Source organism: Tasmannia lanceolata, unplaced genomic scaffold (genome assembly GCF_043159265.1).
Source record: "Tasmannia lanceolata isolate RefF3 unplaced genomic scaffold, GAP_Taslan_0.1 ptg000008l, whole genome shotgun sequence".
NCBI lineage: Eukaryota > Viridiplantae > Streptophyta > Magnoliopsida > Canellales > Winteraceae > Tasmannia > Tasmannia lanceolata.
In genome coordinates this window covers 20,639,345-20,658,804 of record NW_027518685.1, presented here as the reverse complement: position 1 = coordinate 20,658,804, position 19,460 = coordinate 20,639,345, and the positions used below count along the sequence as shown (strand labels likewise).

General features: G+C 38.3%; 2 protein-coding genes across 2 annotated transcripts; one reads left to right on the top strand and one right to left on the bottom strand.

The window, feature by feature from the left end:
- The first annotated feature begins 1,371 nt into the window (after window positions 1-1,371).
- On the top strand, window positions 1,372-2,232 carry LOC143882801 (uncharacterized). The gene has a single exon (XM_077386213.1). The coding sequence runs from the start codon at window positions 1,372-1,374 to the stop codon at window positions 2,230-2,232; it is 861 nt and encodes a 286-aa protein (XP_077242328.1).
- Window positions 2,233-8,107: 5,875 nt separating this feature from the next.
- LOC143883405 (elongator complex protein) lies at window positions 8,108-19,254 on the bottom strand. Its single transcript, XM_077386756.1, has 9 exons — window positions 18,817-19,254; window positions 18,632-18,724; window positions 17,186-17,346; window positions 16,992-17,038; window positions 13,642-13,711; window positions 10,532-10,758; window positions 10,349-10,438; window positions 10,169-10,244; window positions 8,108-8,501 (listed from the first exon to the last, which is right to left on the bottom strand). Exons 1-9 carry the CDS (start codon window positions 18,981-18,983, stop codon window positions 8,317-8,319), a joined length of 1,116 nt encoding a protein of 371 aa, XP_077242871.1. The 5' UTR covers window positions 18,984-19,254; the 3' UTR covers window positions 8,108-8,316.
- Between the last annotated feature and the right edge of the window lie 206 nt (window positions 19,255-19,460).

The window sequence follows — 19,460 nt, the reverse complement described above, 5'->3', positions numbered from 1 at the left end:
TGTTTACTTGTTAAATGTATAAAAAATTAAATGGATCATTTTTTTGTTCTTAATCATTTATTACAATTCTAGTGATTATCTGGTCACAATCATCTGATAATAATGTTTTTTTGTATCATACTATCATGAACCATTCTGGGTTGGCCCACCAAATGGGTTGTCCAAAAATTCAAATCAAGTCGTTCATTTCAGTTCTGTCTGGTTTGCGCAGCATTGAGTAGCGGAATAAGTAGTCAACGGGAGGAGACAAGCGTGGCATTTGTCTGGAACTTACCTCGGAGAATAGTGGCAAGTAGTACTTGGTTGTTAACGTGGTAGAGCAGTAGTAAGGTTTTCCTTACCAATATATAGAGAGAGAAGAGAGGGTGAGGTAAGAGAGAGGGGGCATTATTCCCAAGAAATCCAAGCAAATTTCTTCTTCTTTTTTTTATAGAATTTGGCTATTATCATAGGTAAGGGACAAGGGTGACACATCACCACTTATGCAATATTGGCAACCAAACAAGGGATTTTGTTGATGCGGCACCCAAATGCAAAGCAAAACCCCAAAGCCGTCTCGACAAACACTATTCTCCGGGGTAATTCTAGACAAATCAAAATGCTTGTCACCTCCCTTTTGACTTCTTTTGACTTGATATTCCACTATTCTCCAAGTCACCCCGGCAACCAAACGGAGTGTTAGGGGTTTCATGCAGCTAAACATAAATATTTATATGTAAATTACCATATTCTCATGGCACTCACTTTTCTTTTCTTTTTTTCACTTTTTTAATTAGATTAGATGCTGTTAACATCCGATAAGGAAAGTTTAAACAAAGTGAGATGTGCCATTAACAAAAATGTAGCATCAGCTGCCTAATAAAAAAAGGAAATGATATATTCACCCATTTTCATCGTGGGCTACCCTTGTAGTGTAAGATGAGTAATCATGATTCATGAATACTCTAGAGTGGTGGCCCGGTGAACAAAGGGGGCGAATATATCACATTCCCTAAGAAAATATAAGGGATTTGCTAGGGAGTAGGGACCCTCTTAGAAGGCCATTTGGTTATAAGTCAAAAGACGTGGTAAGGACGATCCCAAGGTCCTTTTCGTAGATAACATTATTTATTATGTTTAGTTAAATAATTTTATTTTTTAAAAAGGATTAAAAAAGGTTGAAAAGAAAAAGAAAAGAGCAAAGGGCTCCGTGAGTGGGTAAGATGGTAATAGCCAGTCTATTATTTGGTCTCCGTCTCCTCGTAACTCCCGTGAACAATTTTCCGTTAACGTCCGTTAACTTTTCCCCTCCTCTCTAATCCATTGTTTCATATATTCCTACCCCCTCTCTTTCATATACTCCTTACATTTAATTGGTGTGCCAAAACACAAATGACGGTTGAATTTTGTTATGAAACTTCTTCTTCTTCTTCTTCTTCTTCTTCTCCAAATTGGTCAATAAGTCCTCGAATTTCATTCTCTCATGATCTCTCTCAAACTGAAAAAATTCCCATAGATTCTTCTCGTTTAGATTCTCCCTCTCCTGATTTTGATTTCTGCATTACAAACCCAAATCAGCAAGGGTCTTCTTCAGCAGATGAACTGTTCTTCAATGGCAAAATCCTTCCCCTCCCCATTCAAATCCAACCCAAAACAACCCATGTTTTTACCCTCCCCAATGAAGAAATTCCTCAACCAAAATCAAATCCTCTTCCTTCTCCTCTCCCACCACCACAAACTCAGAAGAAAGAGAGCTTAAGAGAGATCATGGAGATGTCTAAACAAGAGGAAAAATCCAACTCAAAATCATTCTGGCATTTTACCCGAAGCAACAGTCTCAATGGCACAAAGAAGAGCTTGATTTGTTCCTTGTCACCACTTCTATCAAGAAGTAATTCTACGGGTTCGACGAATCCGAGCCCAAGACGCTCCCAATTGAAGGATGGTTATAAGTCCTCACAAAATTCTCCATCAAATTCGAATACAAAGATTTCATGGCCCTCTTCTTCAACATCATCTTCTTCTGTTCAGAAGCCGCCTTCGCCATTGAAGAAGAACAATTCTGGTGGAAGAAACCTTTATGGGTCTCATAGCAATGGGGGTGTCCATATCAATCCTGTATTGAATGTCCCACCTCCTTACATTTCGAAAGGAACAACCACTCTCTTCAGTTCCTTCTTTACTGGAAAAGATACCAAGAACAAGAAAAAATCCTCTTCAGTCCCTCATCCTTCTTACTTCCAAAGAATCTGATTTGGGAATTTCCATACAAGATTATACCTGAATTTGGATGATGTTTTGGTAGATTACTCGTGGAAGAGAAGGATGAACAGTAATTCCATAGTTTGGATCTTAAGTATCATTAGCAGGAGCTTCAATCTTTGGTTTTAGAGTTGAGGCCGAAAGTGTCGCATCAATTCAGAGAAGCTAACCATGTTGCTGACTCTTTCGCTAATTTTGCTTGTAAAAAAAAAAGAGAATCATACATACTAGTAGTGGCGTGGAATGACCTTCCTAGAAAGGCTAGGGGCACTTTAAATGTGACTATTTGGGTATCCCTAGTTTTGGTTCTAAGTAATTTTCTTTTTATTTTGTTTCAGGTAAAAAAAGATAGTTTGGATCCTAAATTTACTGGGTGTGAGATTGTTCATATGTTTGTGCTTATCGAAATGTTGAAGTTTTGGGAGACAAAAGAGCAGGTACCTTCTTTTATGGCTGTCTGATTCCTTGGAAGTTTTTGGAATTTTCTTGGCTTCTGTAGTTTATTCAAAGGTTTTTTCCTGTTTCCTTTTTCCTTTCTGTATATGGGCTTGTCGTGTAAGATTAGAACAGAGGGTGTTTTGTTTTGTTGCAAAACTAGTGGTTTATAAAGAAGAAAAGAAATCCATGATTAATATGGGGTGTTCCATATCTTTTATTTATTTGTCTAATCACAAGGTGAGATGCTTACTGATTTTGGTTTTTTAGTATATGTTTTCTTTGATTGATCATTGATCATTAATGGGTTCCTTTGATTTTTCTTTTTTGGATCACTTGTTGCTCTGTTACTAATCTGTTTTTTAATGGTTGGGTGCATGTTTTATGGGCGAATCGCAAGATGACAAATCAAATCATAGCTGGTAGATTTTCCTGCTTTCTTGTTTACTCTTTTGCAAGATAATTGACGCCAGGTTTTGCTTTTTTCACATGATCAAGACTAATTTTGAGAACCGATTGTGAGTCCAATAATCAGTTTTGGACTCACAATGGGTTCTCAAAACTCCAAACAAACAGGCCTTTAGCTGGTTGAGAGTAGCTAAGCTCGAATTGGATGGTACTTCTGTTACAAGTGGAGCTTAGGATCATGCTTAATGAGAATATTGGGTCCCACATGGGGAAGTGTGTAATTGGGAGCGTTGATTTGGTGGATCGTGAAGCAAACCACATGATCCTGAATTCCTGATCCATGCCGAATTGACAAACCAACACGTCCCAACCAAATATTAAGGCTCGCGAAAAAAGAAAAAAAAACAATTGTTTAGGCCTGGTTCGTTTTGGATTTTGAGTTCAAAACCGATTATTATGCTCAAAATTGCATTTAATTTTGAGTCTAATAATCATTTTTGGGCTCAAAATCAATTCTCAATATCCAAAATCTACAGGACCTTAACTTCTCTTGTGGAGATCCTAAATTGAGGCCCAAGATATCAAAGGGTTAGGCTCATTGGATCACGGTGGGTTAAATGGCAATACGTTTGCTGATTAGTTCAAGTGAGTGGACCATGTCCCGTGGCACACATGGTAAATAGAGTGACGTTATGTAAGGGCATCGCGGTCCGTTTGGTTGTCGGAATTTTTTTGGTTCTTGGGACTTTTGTGGAATTTCCGCAGGAAACCCACGTTTGGTTGCTCGGCCCAAAATAATCCTAGGAACCAAAATACTACCAGGAACCAAAACAATCTCAAGAACTAAAAATAAGCTTGCAGAAGATTTTTTTTCTTCCCAACAGTTCAAGCAACTTCCAGAGAGTTTTTTTTCCACCAATCTCCCAGGGAGTTTTTGTTCCACAGAAATCCCGAGAACCAAAAAAATTCTGGCAACCAAACAGAGCGGGCCTTGTTGGATTCTTATGCAATGAATGCCCATAAAAAGCAGGCAATAGTACAAGTTGGTGCCAATATGGAATGAGCTATGAAGCAAAACCATTCCATCTGGTAATGCTAACCCTCCAATTTGTGGCCACTACATGGATGGTGACAAATTATACAAGAATCTAAGGTTTCAATTTCATTTCGTTTCAGCTGAAATGGTTATAATATTTTATTCATGTCCGAAAATCATAATAGAATTACCTTCTGTTCAGTTTCGGCCAGCTTTCCCCTTATTTTTAGTCATTTTGATCATTTTACCCTTATTTTTAGTCATTTTGATCATTTTATAACCACTTGAAGGGTATTTTATAACCCATTTAAGCCGTCATTTTTTTCGCTTCTTCTGCCCCTTGACAACTATATTTCTTTCTTTTAGTGATTATTTGCAATAAATTTAGTGCTATGGGATTGAACCTCTAACTCAATGGTCAAGGCTTTGTTCTTCAACCTGGAGGTTAGAGGTTCAATCCCAACTTACATATAAAGAGATTTAATGTTAGGTAATAAAATGTGTGTTTTTTTTTTGTTAAATTTTGAATGTTCAGTTCCACTGACCAAAACGAAATAGCGAACGAAATAGAATTGGTAACATATACAAATAAATCTTTACAAATTTGAGTTTAGAATCGCGTCCAATTAAGGTAGATTTGCGCAATGGCCGGTTCATATCAAGGCCTAATAATTAGATGTTTGAATCATTGAACAAGTGGGCCCCACGTGTACTTGTACCCGCTCGAGGAAAACATGATGCCCCGTTGTATACGAACCCTATTGTTAAATAATTATCTTAATTAATTCGAAACCATGTAACCCCATGCGGAATGTTTCAGTAGGTGCACCAAACATAGTGGGTCCCACCTTTGATTGTAGGGTCTGATCTTGTGCCAAAAATAAAACCAATTATGGAATCCTACCATGCAGTGGTGGGCTGGCCTGTATGTAGTTTTCGTCATTCAGTGTGAACAGGTTCCTATATGTAGTTTATTACCGTATCTACGTTCAATGACAAACAAAAATACATATTATCGGATGTTAGGATCGGATTATTGGCATGATTTTTGAGTCATAATAGATATAAAGCAAGGCATGATTGGTTCTATGAGGAATGTTAGGATAGGACGTGACTGAGTTTTTTTTATGGTGCGTGCAATCAAGGTGTAACCATTGATATTTGATCCAACAACAGCCGGGTTTATAAGAGGTTGTCCTTGGATCGAACACAAGGGTGGCAACTATGTGGTAACCCCATTAAGTGCAGCTTCATAGGTGTACCATACACATTTGTGTGTGTGTGTGACCACATTCTAATAGTAGGCACGGCCATTGTTATCATGTGGGCCCCACTTCGAACCATCCACATGGTGGAACGCCAGAAAGCCACATCACACATGTTGCACGTTGAATCCGAATATCTTGGGCTTTGCTATGAAACCCTACGAAAAGGTTGAACATGGATCGGCTCTGTTGATTTGGTGGGTCGCTATGATCGGATGATCCTGTGCCCCTAAATAAAATCTCAGGTGTAATCTGATTGAGGAGTTTTTATATGGTGGACATCCAAACAATAGTGGGACCCAAATTATTGGTTGGTCTAGACAATTCCTTTTGGGCCATAAATCCAAGTGTTAAAATCATCCTATGGTGAAGATTTTTTGGGGCATAGCCGATGTGGGAGCCCAAATAAGGAATGGTTTAGATCAACCAATAATGTGGGCCCTATATTAAATGACCTAGGATCAGCCTATTAAGACTGCAGCATAGGCCAGAGTTGGGGAAGCAGATAAACAGATGGAGACAAAAACCATAAAATGCGTAGGGGTGTCATTTTCCATTGGAAAAATAAAGGGTGAATGAGCTTACCTTTTCACATGCGTTGTTTGTTAATGGCGTTTGGTCTCCTGCTTTTCTACTGTCACTTTCGATCACCGACAGACTTAGCCTCCTTGAAAAACTAATCCAACGTTGGGCAGGTAGGGTCTGTGCTAGAGACTAGAGAGAGACTCCGGTCTGTGTTTGGCATTTCCCAGCTGTGAGGCAAACTTATCTATTATTATTATTAGGGATTTGCTAGGGTCCGTCGCAGAAGGCATTTCGCGGAACGTGTGTTGCATGAGAGAGCAGCCACATCATGAATAATGACAAAATCTGTTGGAACGGTTTTTTCTAAAACCCCATGCTGCTCGCCTGCTCAAGAAATTATCTAAGATCGGTTCAGGTCAAAACAACATTATGTCTTATTTAAAATAGTGAAAAAGTAAAAAGAAAAAAATGGAAAAAGGAGATAGAAAATGCATATCATTTGACGAATTTTGTATGCAAGTCAAGAAATTGTTTCCTACAAGAAAAAGATGTAAATGCCCTTCCAGATGGTTTACCTCTTTTCTTCCTCATTTCTCACATTTGACTGAGATGGTTTACCTCTTTTCTTCCTCATTTCTCACATTTGAATTACTGACTTACCGATGTGTGGGGGCAACTCAACACGGCCCTAATTTTTTCCGACATGACCCCAACTTTCACCAATACGACCTCACTTTTCAATTTTTTCGGCACCTCGATAAGAACCCACTTTTTTTATTTTTTCGGTGTCTTCCAATTTTTTCTAGTGTCGATTCTTCTCTTTTCCTTCTTCCTCTTCTGTTTCATTTTTCTAGCGCCGATTCTTCTTTTTTCTCCATCCTCTTCCATTTTTTAGGCATCAGTTCTTCTTTTCCCTTCTTTCTCTACCTCTTTTTCCTCTCTCATGGTTGCTAACACAAGATACACAGTAGAAGATACCCTCGTTCGGACATGTTGGCCATACTTGGGTAAAAGTGGGGACGCTTTGGGAAATAAGGGGGTCATGTCAGGAAAAAGTGCCATTCATTCCCCACATGACCACTCGGCGAAGAAGAAAAAGGGTTTTTTTTTTTTTTCATGTACATACATTTGAGGGCAAAAGGATCTTTTTACCGCACGGTGCCATCCGAATGTGAGAATGATTAAAAGGACATTCCAGTTGTCATTTTAAAAATAAAACCCAAACTATGAGTCATTTTCCCAAAGTTTTCTAGAAGTCATACAGGAGGATATGCCGACAACATTTAACATCAATGATTTGAAAAATAAACCTAGCTGGTAATTTCAACAACTTTTCAAATTTAAGCGGAACAATTTCTACTTGGTTCAGAGGCAGATTTCTAGAGATCACAAACTTTGGTGCAATAAAACAAATGACAAATACTGGTCAAGATTTATAGAAATATAGGAAGGGAAGTGAGGAGGGAAGGGGCGGGAGAAGAGGATAGTAGAGAAGGGTGGAGAGAAGGCATAAAAGGCTGGTCAAATTTCGCGATCCTCAGATGATCACATAAAAGAGTAACTGACCAGTGATTTACAGGCCCCATATAAAGGCATATACATGTTAACATCAGAAAAAGCTGTAGTTCAATGGCCCGATTGCTTCTTTTTTTTTGTTGCTTTTGAAGTGCAATAAGCAAACTTTGAACCACCAAGACAGTGGATTTCGCCCTTGAAATAATCAGTATTTGTAAGATGAACCATCATAGGTCTGTATGGTTTTACCATTTCCTGAAATATGTAAGATGAATCAGAAAATTAACCCCCAATATCATACTATCTTATTTATATAAGAAAATGGAGAATTGCTAGCGTCCATTGCAAAAGGCATTTTGAGGGCTGGTCTATGGCATGTCAGACCACCCACCTCATGAATGGAGACAAAAGCTGTTGCTTCATTCACAAGGTGGCTGGTCTGACATGCAACAGACCAGCTGCGAAATGCCTTTTGTGTTGGACAAATCCCAAGAAAATGAGATCTTCACTCTAATTTTTTTTTAATGCCACCTTTCACTTCATTAATGATAACTTTTTTTTTTTGGTGGGGTGGGGGGAGGATTAACAGCTTTTAGATAATAAAAAAAGAGTGTAGGAGGCCATTACAACTCTCGGAAATCTATTAGCAGCCACTCAGAAGTGATTAATAAAGTAAGTACCATTATCCAAAAAAAGGAGTGCATAATCATTTTGATCAATAATAATAGATTCGAATTTTTCTCAGTATCATCGGAATATGAATTTGGAAGCACGAGATAATAAGCACAAAGGGAATGCAAATAAGAAAACTTTATACCTGGCTGGAATACATCAGCAGAGTGCACTCATTCAATTTCCAACAGTTTGCAAGAGAGAGGCAGAGAGATAGTGTTAAATATCCAAATCATCATCTGGGTCCTCATCAGAATCCGGTAGCTCGTCGTCTGAATCACGAAGATAGTGGATCTCGCCCTTGACACTATCAGTATTTGTAACAGGTCTGACCAAGTGGGGATCCTGTTGGCCTTCGGAGAGGGATCTTCGACCATCATAGATCTGAATGGCTTTACCATTTCCTGAAATATGCAAGATGTCATCAAAAATTTGTCCCCCAAAAGTGTGTTACATGATATTAAGTTATATAAGAAAAATGATGTCTTCACTCCATTGTTTTCATAATGGCACTCGTCACTTTATTAATTATTTCTCTGGTTGGCAGTTGATAACTTAAGGGGAATTCTATCAGTATTTAACTCCAAAACTCAAACAAAATAATGGATAGTAGATTTGCTTGCATCACAATATGATCTCCATATTTGTTGTGAACAATATATCCACAAGTCGTGATGCACAGATATAGATACGGACACGAACATGATGAGTGAATATGCAATATTAACAAAAAACGAGTAATTTACGAGAGCTCCATTAAGCATATAATACCATGTCAGACACCATACTTTGGGCCTGCATAGTTATCTGTGTATCATATCCTAAAGCAAGCTAACACACATCAACCCTTAGTAGAAGTGTAAAGACGAGACATGAAGAGAACAAGCATGACATCCACAAAAGGGTGAGGCCAAAACCCCAAAACTATGCACACAACAAGCTGAAAGAAAATGAAATTCAAGTGGCAGCAAACTAGCAAGGATGCTGCCACCAAAAGACACCCACCCTCTTTCTCAAGGTGTATTATCTCAAGAGGCCATTAAATAATGCTACAGTTTCACTTGAAGTGGTTACAAGACCCCCCCACCAGAACAAATCCTCAAGTATTGGCATTTTGTTTTCTATAGCCAATTTCCCATCCCTTTAGACCAAAATGGTTATTTCATGGGATTTGCTAGCGTCCATTGCAGAAGGGATTTCGCAGATGGTCTGTTGCATATGAGTGCAGCTACCTCATGAATGTAGTCAAAATCTGTTGAAAAGTGAGCCTCTGTGGCTGCTCTCACATGCAACAGACCATCCGTGAAATGCCTTCTGCGATGGACGCTAGCAAATCCCTTATTTCACACAGCCACAAAAGTTATTACTCTAGAGTAGATTAAGTAATGGTTTTCTTCCTTCATATCAAATATGTTTTGCGTGCTCCCTAAAATCAACGCACAAATGTTTTTGCATTTTTACCATATTTTGGGAAAAAAAATGTACTATTTGACATTTACTAGAAAAGCATGACTTTCATTTAATAAATAAATTTAAAGAAACATCAATAGTTTCTTTCTCAAAAGCTTATCACAAATAAATTCTTGGGGACTTGTCAGGCAGGGATAGTAAATTTTCCAATTAATTAAGATTGTGTGTTAAAGATTAACACTTAGCATCTCATAACTATCCATTCATCTTCCTCTTGCTGTATTGTTTGCCTTAGCGTCTATCCATCTTTGATGTGATGAACATCTAGTTTTGTCACCACTCAAAAGAAAATTATAAAGATTACTATTATCATGATTAGCCCACGTAATAACAACTTGGACTGTCTCACATAGTTGGAGTGATGCCATGCAGCTGTTGCAGCAATGTTTAAGCTGCATGTCATTTATAAAACCTATTCATATGTAAAGTCACTGGTGTAGATTTTAAATCATAAATTAGATAGAAAATAACTATTCCATTACGAAGTACGAAAAAAAATGGAAAAAATGCCAATTCTGAATAAAGTTGTATTTTTTTAGATATTCATAAATACCAATTAAATCTAATATTTTATAATCAAAAGTTCAAAATCATATCATACCTTGGTGTTCAAATGGAAGCACAACCTTTGCCCTGTCAACTCGTTCTTGTTCTGATAACTGGAGATTGAACTGCACCTGTTGAAAATAGTATCCTTACTGAACTCATGCTTAAAAAATCGTGTGTATGTGTGGAAGAGAAACACTCCAGTTTTATGGTCAGGAACCTGAACTTAACTGACCTTCGGCAGAAGATTTTGACTGATCATTGAATTTCTAGAAGAAACGGTAAGAAATTTGATGCCCGCTTGCTCCATATGAAAATCTTCACACTAAATGATGAGTTTCACAAAGTACTGATGTCAGAAGGAGCCATTTTTGGCTTAACTCAAAAAAAAAAAAATCAAGAGAGAGAGAGAGCTCACAAGCACTTTCACCCTTCCATTTCGGCGCTTCAATCTGACAGTTAGTTTTCCTCTTCTAGAATTCTGTTCAAGCCAAATTAGGCTCTCTGAATTGCTTTTTTGTCCATCTGCAATCTGAGTCAATGGCTCTAAGGTGGCAACCATACTGGACATATATTCAAGAGATGCGGAGACCCTCAGGTCATGAAGATCTGAATGTAGTAACCAAAAGATGCACGAAACTTGATCTGCAACCATAACAGGCAAATAGAAACTGTATGATCAGAGTTAGACGGGGTGGGTCAAAGTCCCGATTTTACGAGGCCAGTAAATTCTACAAATTTGCAAGAGAGAGAGAGAGAGAGAACAGCAATTAATGTTCAAATAAAATGTGGAGTTAAATTGATGAGTAGCATAAGCCACATCAAAAGTAAGGCAACAGTTGAGGAGTGAAGGAAATTAATGCATCGGAGACAAGCTAGACAAAGCAGCTTTATATCTAGGTACATGATGTTGGTCTTTAAATAATTGAACATAGGAAACTTCAAAGGCCAAATACAAATGAACTGAGTATTTCTTAGGTTAAGTCACCATTGATGAAAAAGGGCATCCTAATTACTTCACAGCAACCAGAAGTATAAAAGTAAGGGGTGAATGACACTGGAATAAATGTTTGTCTGAAAATATTCAACGGTGTTCTTTAGAATATGATGCATTGTGGAAGCGAAAGACGCAGTTTGGAGGAATAAAATCAAGAAGCCTAAAGTTCCACTTAACTTTCATTCAAAATAGAGTAAATTGCTACATAGGCAAATCCCAAAACAAACATAAACTCATAACCTCTCCATATAACCCTAGTGTATTGTTTTTATAGTAGCAACACTTGCATGCCAAGAAAACCCCAAAAAGAAAGAAAACATAAAAAAAAAAAAAAATGTGTTGAAGCTTTCCAAAGCTGCTATTCTCCTGATGTGCTGCGCATCCTTCGATTGGTGGTGTGATCTATAGATCGATGGTCAGAATCATCAAACGGGGTTATTTGGCTATCGATCAATGGGTTGGGGCTTCCATCAATGCTTGTCATTCCCAGATGTAGTACAGGGGACTCTCTCTTGGGGGCTTCTAGGCATGATCTAAAAACTTTGTGGCTTATAGGGGAGCATGGATTGTATCATACTCCTAGGGTTGGAGAAAACTCATCCTCGAGCTTAAACCACCCTTCTCCAATTGTTTGCCTTCGAACACATCATGGCAACAATCTACATATTGACACGCGCCTTTGCTCTTGAATGGCAACAAAAGATCGTTGGAAAGTGACTGTTCCAACGGTAGCCCAGGTGGCAAATCATTATGGATGATGTACAAAATTTCCGTCACAAGTGGGTCATGGCCTCCATTATTGATCACCATGAGAGAGGAATCTCAGTTCAATTGTGAATATAGAATATTAACTTGTAGAGATAAAAAGACGATCTCACTATGAGTGCTTCGTTGTCTTCTCCATACGACTCTTCTTCTTAGTAAAATTCTCCTTCATCCATACCATTATATTTATCTTCAATATTTTCATAAAATAGTGTGGTTTCTTCAAACTATACTTCTTTGTTTCCAGCATGATTTTCATCATAAACAAAAATAAATAAAAATCAATGTACTCTCTTCCTCATCATCGTCATAAACATCATAGATGGCTGTAGAATCATACGGTATTTCTCTTTCTCCATAAAATTCATCATGAAGTGAAGAAAGAAGAAATTTCATGAGAAAATTATTCCATGCCTTCTAGGTTTTTTCTTCATCTGAATAAGAAAATTATTAGAATGCAAGTTGCTAGGATAAATATTCAACTTGCAGACAAATCTCAGCTACTTCTCTCCAATCGTAGTAGTCGTCTTCATCAATCCACTCATCATCCCCCAAGTCATCCTCCTTTCCCATGTTTTCCCAACTTGTTACTACCAAAGTCTACCATGACAACTTCCTCCAAAAGGGCCATATCCTCTTGATTATCCGTGCCGTGCCCAGGGATTTTTTGACTGCGGAGAGGGCCTTGATTTCCCCCCAATGAAATCATAAAGGTGGAGAAGCACGAATTGGTGGGCCAACATGATTGGGAACTTGAACAGGCCAAAACTAGGCCACCAATGCAGACATCCAAACAAGAAAAAAAAAAGAGAACTAGAGAGGCCATCAAGCAAGGCCTGCGCCGATCCGCAGTCGAGAGACCGATTGGTCGATCGTGGATGAGAAAGTGATTTTGGATACTTCCAAACTGCCTCCCTTCTCCCTGCGAGAAGGGTGCGAGTGGGGGAAAGGACAAATACTGATTTGTAGGATAAACTCATATACCAGTTGAACAATAAAAAATATAGAATAAATTACTTCTAACGGAAGAAACTTTCATTTAGGGTGTAGATCTTGCTCTAAAACCCAGTCTTGCTCCCACTTGTAAACCTCCACTTACTCCCATCACTAACTCCTGCCTCGATGATTCTGACAACCATTGACTCAATCAAATTCTACTAAATATACCTAGATATTGTTATTCTCTATGGAGACAGTTACTAAGATAAAAAAATAAAATAAAAATTGAAGCTTCTCTTAAAACAAAAATGGATGAATCCCATAGCACCCCTCCATCCCACCCACACATCAAAATAAATATCCCATCCAATATCCCCTGCATTTGTTACCTAACATCCAATTGATTGACACAGAAAGGAATTCATTACTCAGTGAACCCATTATGAACATAAATAAAATCTAATCCCCCTCGCGACATAATAAAGCAATGTTATATCAGCGGACCTGTGTAAAGTAATACATGTTTAGGACTTTTGTAAGAAATAAATGCAAAAGCGGTATCTGATCACATAAAACGCAACAGTATATTACAAAATATCAGGGTTTTGAATTCTTTAGAAAAGCAAAGAGCACCTCAGGGAAAAACAAAAATGATAAGACGTACAAGCGAAAGTTTATCAGGTCACACATCTCAGAAAGAGATGAGAATAAGTGGTCACTAAATAAATTGAAAATCAAGTGTTGGTAGAAGTACTGGAATTTTCCATTTACGAAGTAGCTGGTAAGGGAACATTGTGAAGTACCAGGTCAAGAGAATAGCAGCATACCATGGCTACGCAAGTTATTTATAAGTACTGAAAGTGATGGCAACGATGCATGTCTTAACAATGCACTGACCTGAAAAAAAAAAGAATAAAAAATCAAAGAATGGTTCAAGGAGAGAGAGAGAGAGAGAGAGAGAGAGAGAGAGAGAGAGAGAGAGAGAGAGATCAACCATTTGATGATGAGTGGATAATGATATCAAGATAAATATCCAAAATAAATGCAACAAATGCTATTAATATAATAATTAACATAAACATCAAACACGGGAATATTTTCCTCCAACTATATTCCATGGCATACCTTTCTTCTTCAATCTGTCTTCTTTCTTTCCTTCATTCTACCAAAAAAACCCTAATATTCATTTTCTCTTCTTCTTCAAAATTACCAAGTTCTTTTCATCTTTCTCTTTCAATCCTCCAGACCAAGGTTTTTCTCTCACATTCACAAAAAATAGAGTTTTTTCTGTTTCATTTCTTGCAAACCCACGAAATCTCTCTTTTCCTTGCTAACTCAAGCTAATTTAAGTGAAATGCATGTTAGCAACTCGCTTAAGTTGTTTTTTTTTCACTGAAATCATTCACTTTTATCTTATTTTCCCTACTCCTTCACTCTTTCTTATGTATTCACTAAGTCCTTCACCCTATTTTATTTTAACATAAGTCCTTCAATTAAGTTTGTGCATTTTAGCATCCAATTTAAATTAAAATAGGTTCATTTTAGCACCCTTCTCGAAACACACCAACCTTGCGAAAATCTCTCTCTCTCTCTCTCTCTCTCTCTCTCTCTCTCTCTCTCTCTCTCTCTCTCAATGGATTCCTCGCCCCTAATTCCACCCCTTTGATTCTTTTTTATACATTTCTTCTATCTTTTATCTTATCATATTTTCCTCCTTTGTACCTTTGATTTCTTGCCTCCTATTCATCGCTCTTCCTAATGGCTTCTCTTACCTACCATGTTCTTCTTTCTCCTATCATATTTTCCTCCTTTGTACCTTTGATTTATTGCCTCCTATTCATCGCTCTTCCTGATGGCTTCTCTTACCTACCGGGGTTCCCAAACTTCCTCTTCTTCATATCCCATGTTCTCCCAATTAGTTAATAAGTCTCACATGACAACTTTCTTTTATGGAAACGTAAAATCCTCCCAATTCTTTGGAGCCTAAGGTCTTATTGATCCTGTAGAGGGGCTCAATCTTTCTCTTGATGAACTTATTAAAGTAGAAAAGAATCAGAGGGGAAGACAAGGAGCCCCCAATGAAATTGGCCTTCCTCCATAGTGGGAACGCAGGACCAATTTTTTATCGCTCGGACTATACAACTCTGGGACGCATTGCAGAGCAGCAAAAAAGGGAAGCTAACAATACAAAAATATATAATGAAGATGAAAACCCATTATGATCAGTTGACAACTATCCAACACCTGATTTCCAGCACTAACAAGGTTTGATACACTCTTCAGGGACTTGGTGATGACTAATCTACTTTCACCGGGCCACTTATGGTCAAGACCACCTTTCCGATGTTTGCCAAGTTCCAAGATCTCTTTCAGCCAGAGGGTATGATTTCTACAACTAAGTCCTCGGACAACTCCACTCAGTCCACGACTCACGCCACTACCTCTGACACCTTTGAGGTGCTATGCTCATCCAACAACAACGATATGGATGAGCTCGTGGGTGAGGTCATGGCCATGGGAATGGTCGTAGGTGTGGGTGTTTTCCACCCCCAACAGCAACAGAATTATCAACAGTTTCAGCAGCAGTACCCTACATTTTTAAGGCCCACAAACCAATCTCTAATTCGCACGAAAAACGCATTGTGGACCCCATGCATTAAAGAAAACAGTGTGATCCCCAATACCCTCAAGGTGGCCTTCTCCCTATTACTCGTCCACAAATCATTAAGGCCCCAGTCCCACTGGGGCCTACCGTGTTGCTCCACCGACTCTAGGATATTATGGTTGTCACAATCATACTATAGTGGATTGTTAGTATAGCTATGGGTCTTAGTCATCAGGAGGCTCTGAGATCACTCTTTCTCTCCATATGGGAAACCTATCCCTCAATTTTCCATCAGACGCTTAGTGGGTCATAGATATGGGTGCATGATGAGGATTGGGTTCCAACCAAAGTATAAGAGGGCTAACTCTAGGAGTAGTGTAGGGACACAAATGTAATAAGCCTTATGTGCTACTTTGTGGAGAATGACGAAAGCCACTAAAATCTCCACCCCCTTTTTTAGGGGTGGAGAATGACGAAAGCCAAAAAAATCTCAAAAATAAAGTTCGGCTGCGTGACCCGCTAAGGTCCGTTTCCAAAATTTCTGCTACTTTGTCGACTAAAAAATAGGATTCCTCGAAGCGATAAATAACTGTTTCTAAAATTTCTCATCACTCTGTTTCCGCCCGATTCTTTAGGCGAGAATGCGAAGTGTTGCCGAACATGCCCTTAGTGTTCTCGATGTGTATGTTGTTCCAAGCAATCAACACAGACTGCTTTATGCTTCCCAGTTTACATCTCAATTTGGTTGCTATTTATAATTACTCCCACTTGTGTTTTTGTGAAGATTTGCGAACAAGGACGCTCCAAGCAAGAGGTGTTGCTCATGAAAATTGTACTTCCTAATAGATAATTCAGAGTTGTTGCCTTCACATTGGTGCTCTAGAGTCGAAGCCTTCTTTGCATCAGCCTCCCCACCTTTATTTTTGATATGATACCAGCATCTTGTCCACACTAATTCTAGAACTTTGCGTTTTCTAGTTTCTATGTCACGTATTTCTTCATCTACATACACATGTGATGGATTACTATGGCACTAGAGAGGATTTCTCCCTTGTTTTCAATGTGGCCAGCCATTAGCAAGGTTGTCGTGGACTGAATTTCGACGGTAACAACAGAGACAGTCCATGCCAGTTGGTTTCAGTGCTCCTATGCACCAAACACAGGCCGAATTGTTTCTTTGCCAGTAGAACTAATGAAGAAGATGATGTCTCATTATTCCTTACATATATTGCTAATTAAAATTTTACAGGAATGGCTTACATTTTACACTACTGTCGAAGGAAGCAAGATTTGTTACCATCATGAATCACCAAAATTTTCTAATTTCTCATACATAAGCTATTTAATTTGTTCCCTGTTCACTAGGCTTTACCAATTACTAGTATGCATAGAAAGGCCAATGAATCATAAAATATATGAAAAGTAATAATATTGAAATAGGAGTTTCCATCATATGGCTACAGTAGACTTCATGCAGACATTATGGTCAGGATTTTAAGTTGTCAGGCAGAACATTCTCAAATTCCATTTCCATTGTTATTAATAGAGAAACACGTGTGGAATAAGAAATACCGAGTCAATAGCAACAGAGAAGCGAACTTTGCCTTGCCCAACAACTCCTGTACCCATAAATTACCAAGGAGTGTTAAATCTTTATAAATAAATATATATCAGAAAAGAAGGAAAAAAAAGATTTGCCAAGAATCAGAAGAACCGGTTCATGTCCAACCAAATAAAATATCACAAAAACAAAATCAGAGGGATACCTCTTCCAATATCAATAATGGAACAAAATAATTTATCCATATCTCCAACATCCATAAAATAAGTCACTGAAGCTTTTAGGGATAACTTCGAACGACTTCCAAAACCCAGAAGCCGATCCTTCCAACCAAGAGGATCAGTATAGCAGTCCAAAATCCGAATCCTGTACGTTGAAGTTTATACATTCACTGATTCACACACATCAAACGGATATCTAATTCCATTCACAATCATTTTCGTCACAAAGTTTCAACCAAATTTAGAGCTAATCAGATAAGCTAAAAATAAAATAAATGCCAGCAAATGTGCAATTTAACTCAAAACACATGAAATTCTTCTCAATTCTGCTATCTTACAATCTTGCTATTTATTTTATAACACAGGATTGATTCACTTTCAAGTTTCAAACATACAAATGTAATAAAACCAAGCCCACTACTACACTAAGTAAAAATAAAATATAGACTCTTACCATCATTCGCAACCATCAAACGAGTATCTAATTCCATTCACAATCATAAGTTTCAACCAAACATAGAGCTAATCAGAGAAGCTAAAAATAATAAAACTGCCAGAAAATGTACAACTTAATTAAAAAAAACATGAAATTCTTCTCAATTCTGCCATGCTACAATCTTGCTACTTATTTTCTGCCATTAGATTGATTCACTTTCAAGTTTCAAGAATCCAAGGGGCCATTTGGATATATGGGATCATGATCAAGCTGTTGTAAGTTGTCCTGACAGCGTTTCTTGGAGTTTAAGTTAGAAATCCAGGTTTTAGAAATCTCTCCCCAATCCTGAGATTTCTAAATCATGGAAACATGGGACGATCTCCTGCTCTCTTGCTGTTGGAAAGAAGGGCGAGGAATCACAAAACGACGGCTGGTCTCTTTCTTCTCTCGTCTCCGATCTACAATTTTGAAGAAATCCAAGATTCTAAAATCCGTGTATCCAAACCAAGGAAGCAGGATTCTTCCCTGGGAGCCTTCGATTCCCGTTTTGATTCCCGCCTTCGATTCCTGCTCTGGCAACCTTGAGTAGGATTCTTCCCTTGGAGCCTTCGATTCCCGCTTTCGATTCCCGCTTTCGATTCCCGCTTTCGATTCCCGCTCTAGCAACCTTGATCCAAACGGCCCCCAAATGTACTAAAACCAAGCCCACTACTGCCCTAACTAAAAATAAAAAAAATAGAGATTCTCAATCATTTTCGTCACAAAATTAAGACCAAATTTAGAGCAAGTCAGATAAGCTAAAACTAAAATAACTGTCAGAAATTGTACGATTTAACTCAAAACACATGAAATTTCTCTCAATTCTGCCATGCTACAATCTTGCTATTTAGTTTTTATCATAAGATTGATTCATTTTCAAGTTTCAAGAACTCAACTATATTAAAACCAAACCCAATACTACCCTAACTAAAACTTAAAAAAAATAGACTCTTACCATCTATCTGACGCCGAGGGATCAAATCCTCGGCGTTTCAGCAAATCAAAGTAGAACAACGGACTACGATTGAGTGCGACGAGCACGAGACCCCTGTGATGAGAACAGATATAAGAATGAATTGAAATAAGAAACCAAAATCCAGAAAAAATCGATATTGACAAATTGCAAAATGTAAAAGTTACCGAGCTTGCGATTTTCCTGCAGAAATGTTTGATCCAAGATGGGAGAGAATGTAAATAAAGGCATCGAATCCGAAAGCAATGGGTAGAGTGTCTTTGATGGTGAGGGCGGGTGCGTGCTCTCCCTCTAATGCTCCGTCCCTCAATACTCTGCTAATCGATTCTGCCATTTGAAACCCTAGAAATAGTAGCTCTTGCGCAAAACCCTAGTTCGTCTGTTCCCTCAATAGTCTGCTAATCGATTCTGCCATTCGAAACCCTAGAAATAGTAGCTCTTGAGCAAAACCCTAGTTCGTCTGTTCATAGGCCGTTGCGCGAGTTTTTGAAATTCCACAACTGAATGATTTTATTCTCGTTGAGATCATAAGATCGGACGATCTCCGGTTGGGTGCAAGTTGGGCCGATTGTGGTCTCTCACCACATCACGCATGCTATTTTACAGCCCCCCTTTGGATGCCACAATAATTTTTCATTATTTGTAAAATAAAATGGGAAATGATGTATTCACCCCTATCTCTTCCTTGGGCCACCCCTTGTAGTGTACAAGGCAGTCATAAATACACGAGGGGGCTGATCCAAGAAAGAAAAAGGGCCAAATATATCACTTCCCACTACAATAAGTTAAGGGCACGTTTGTTTCTACATAT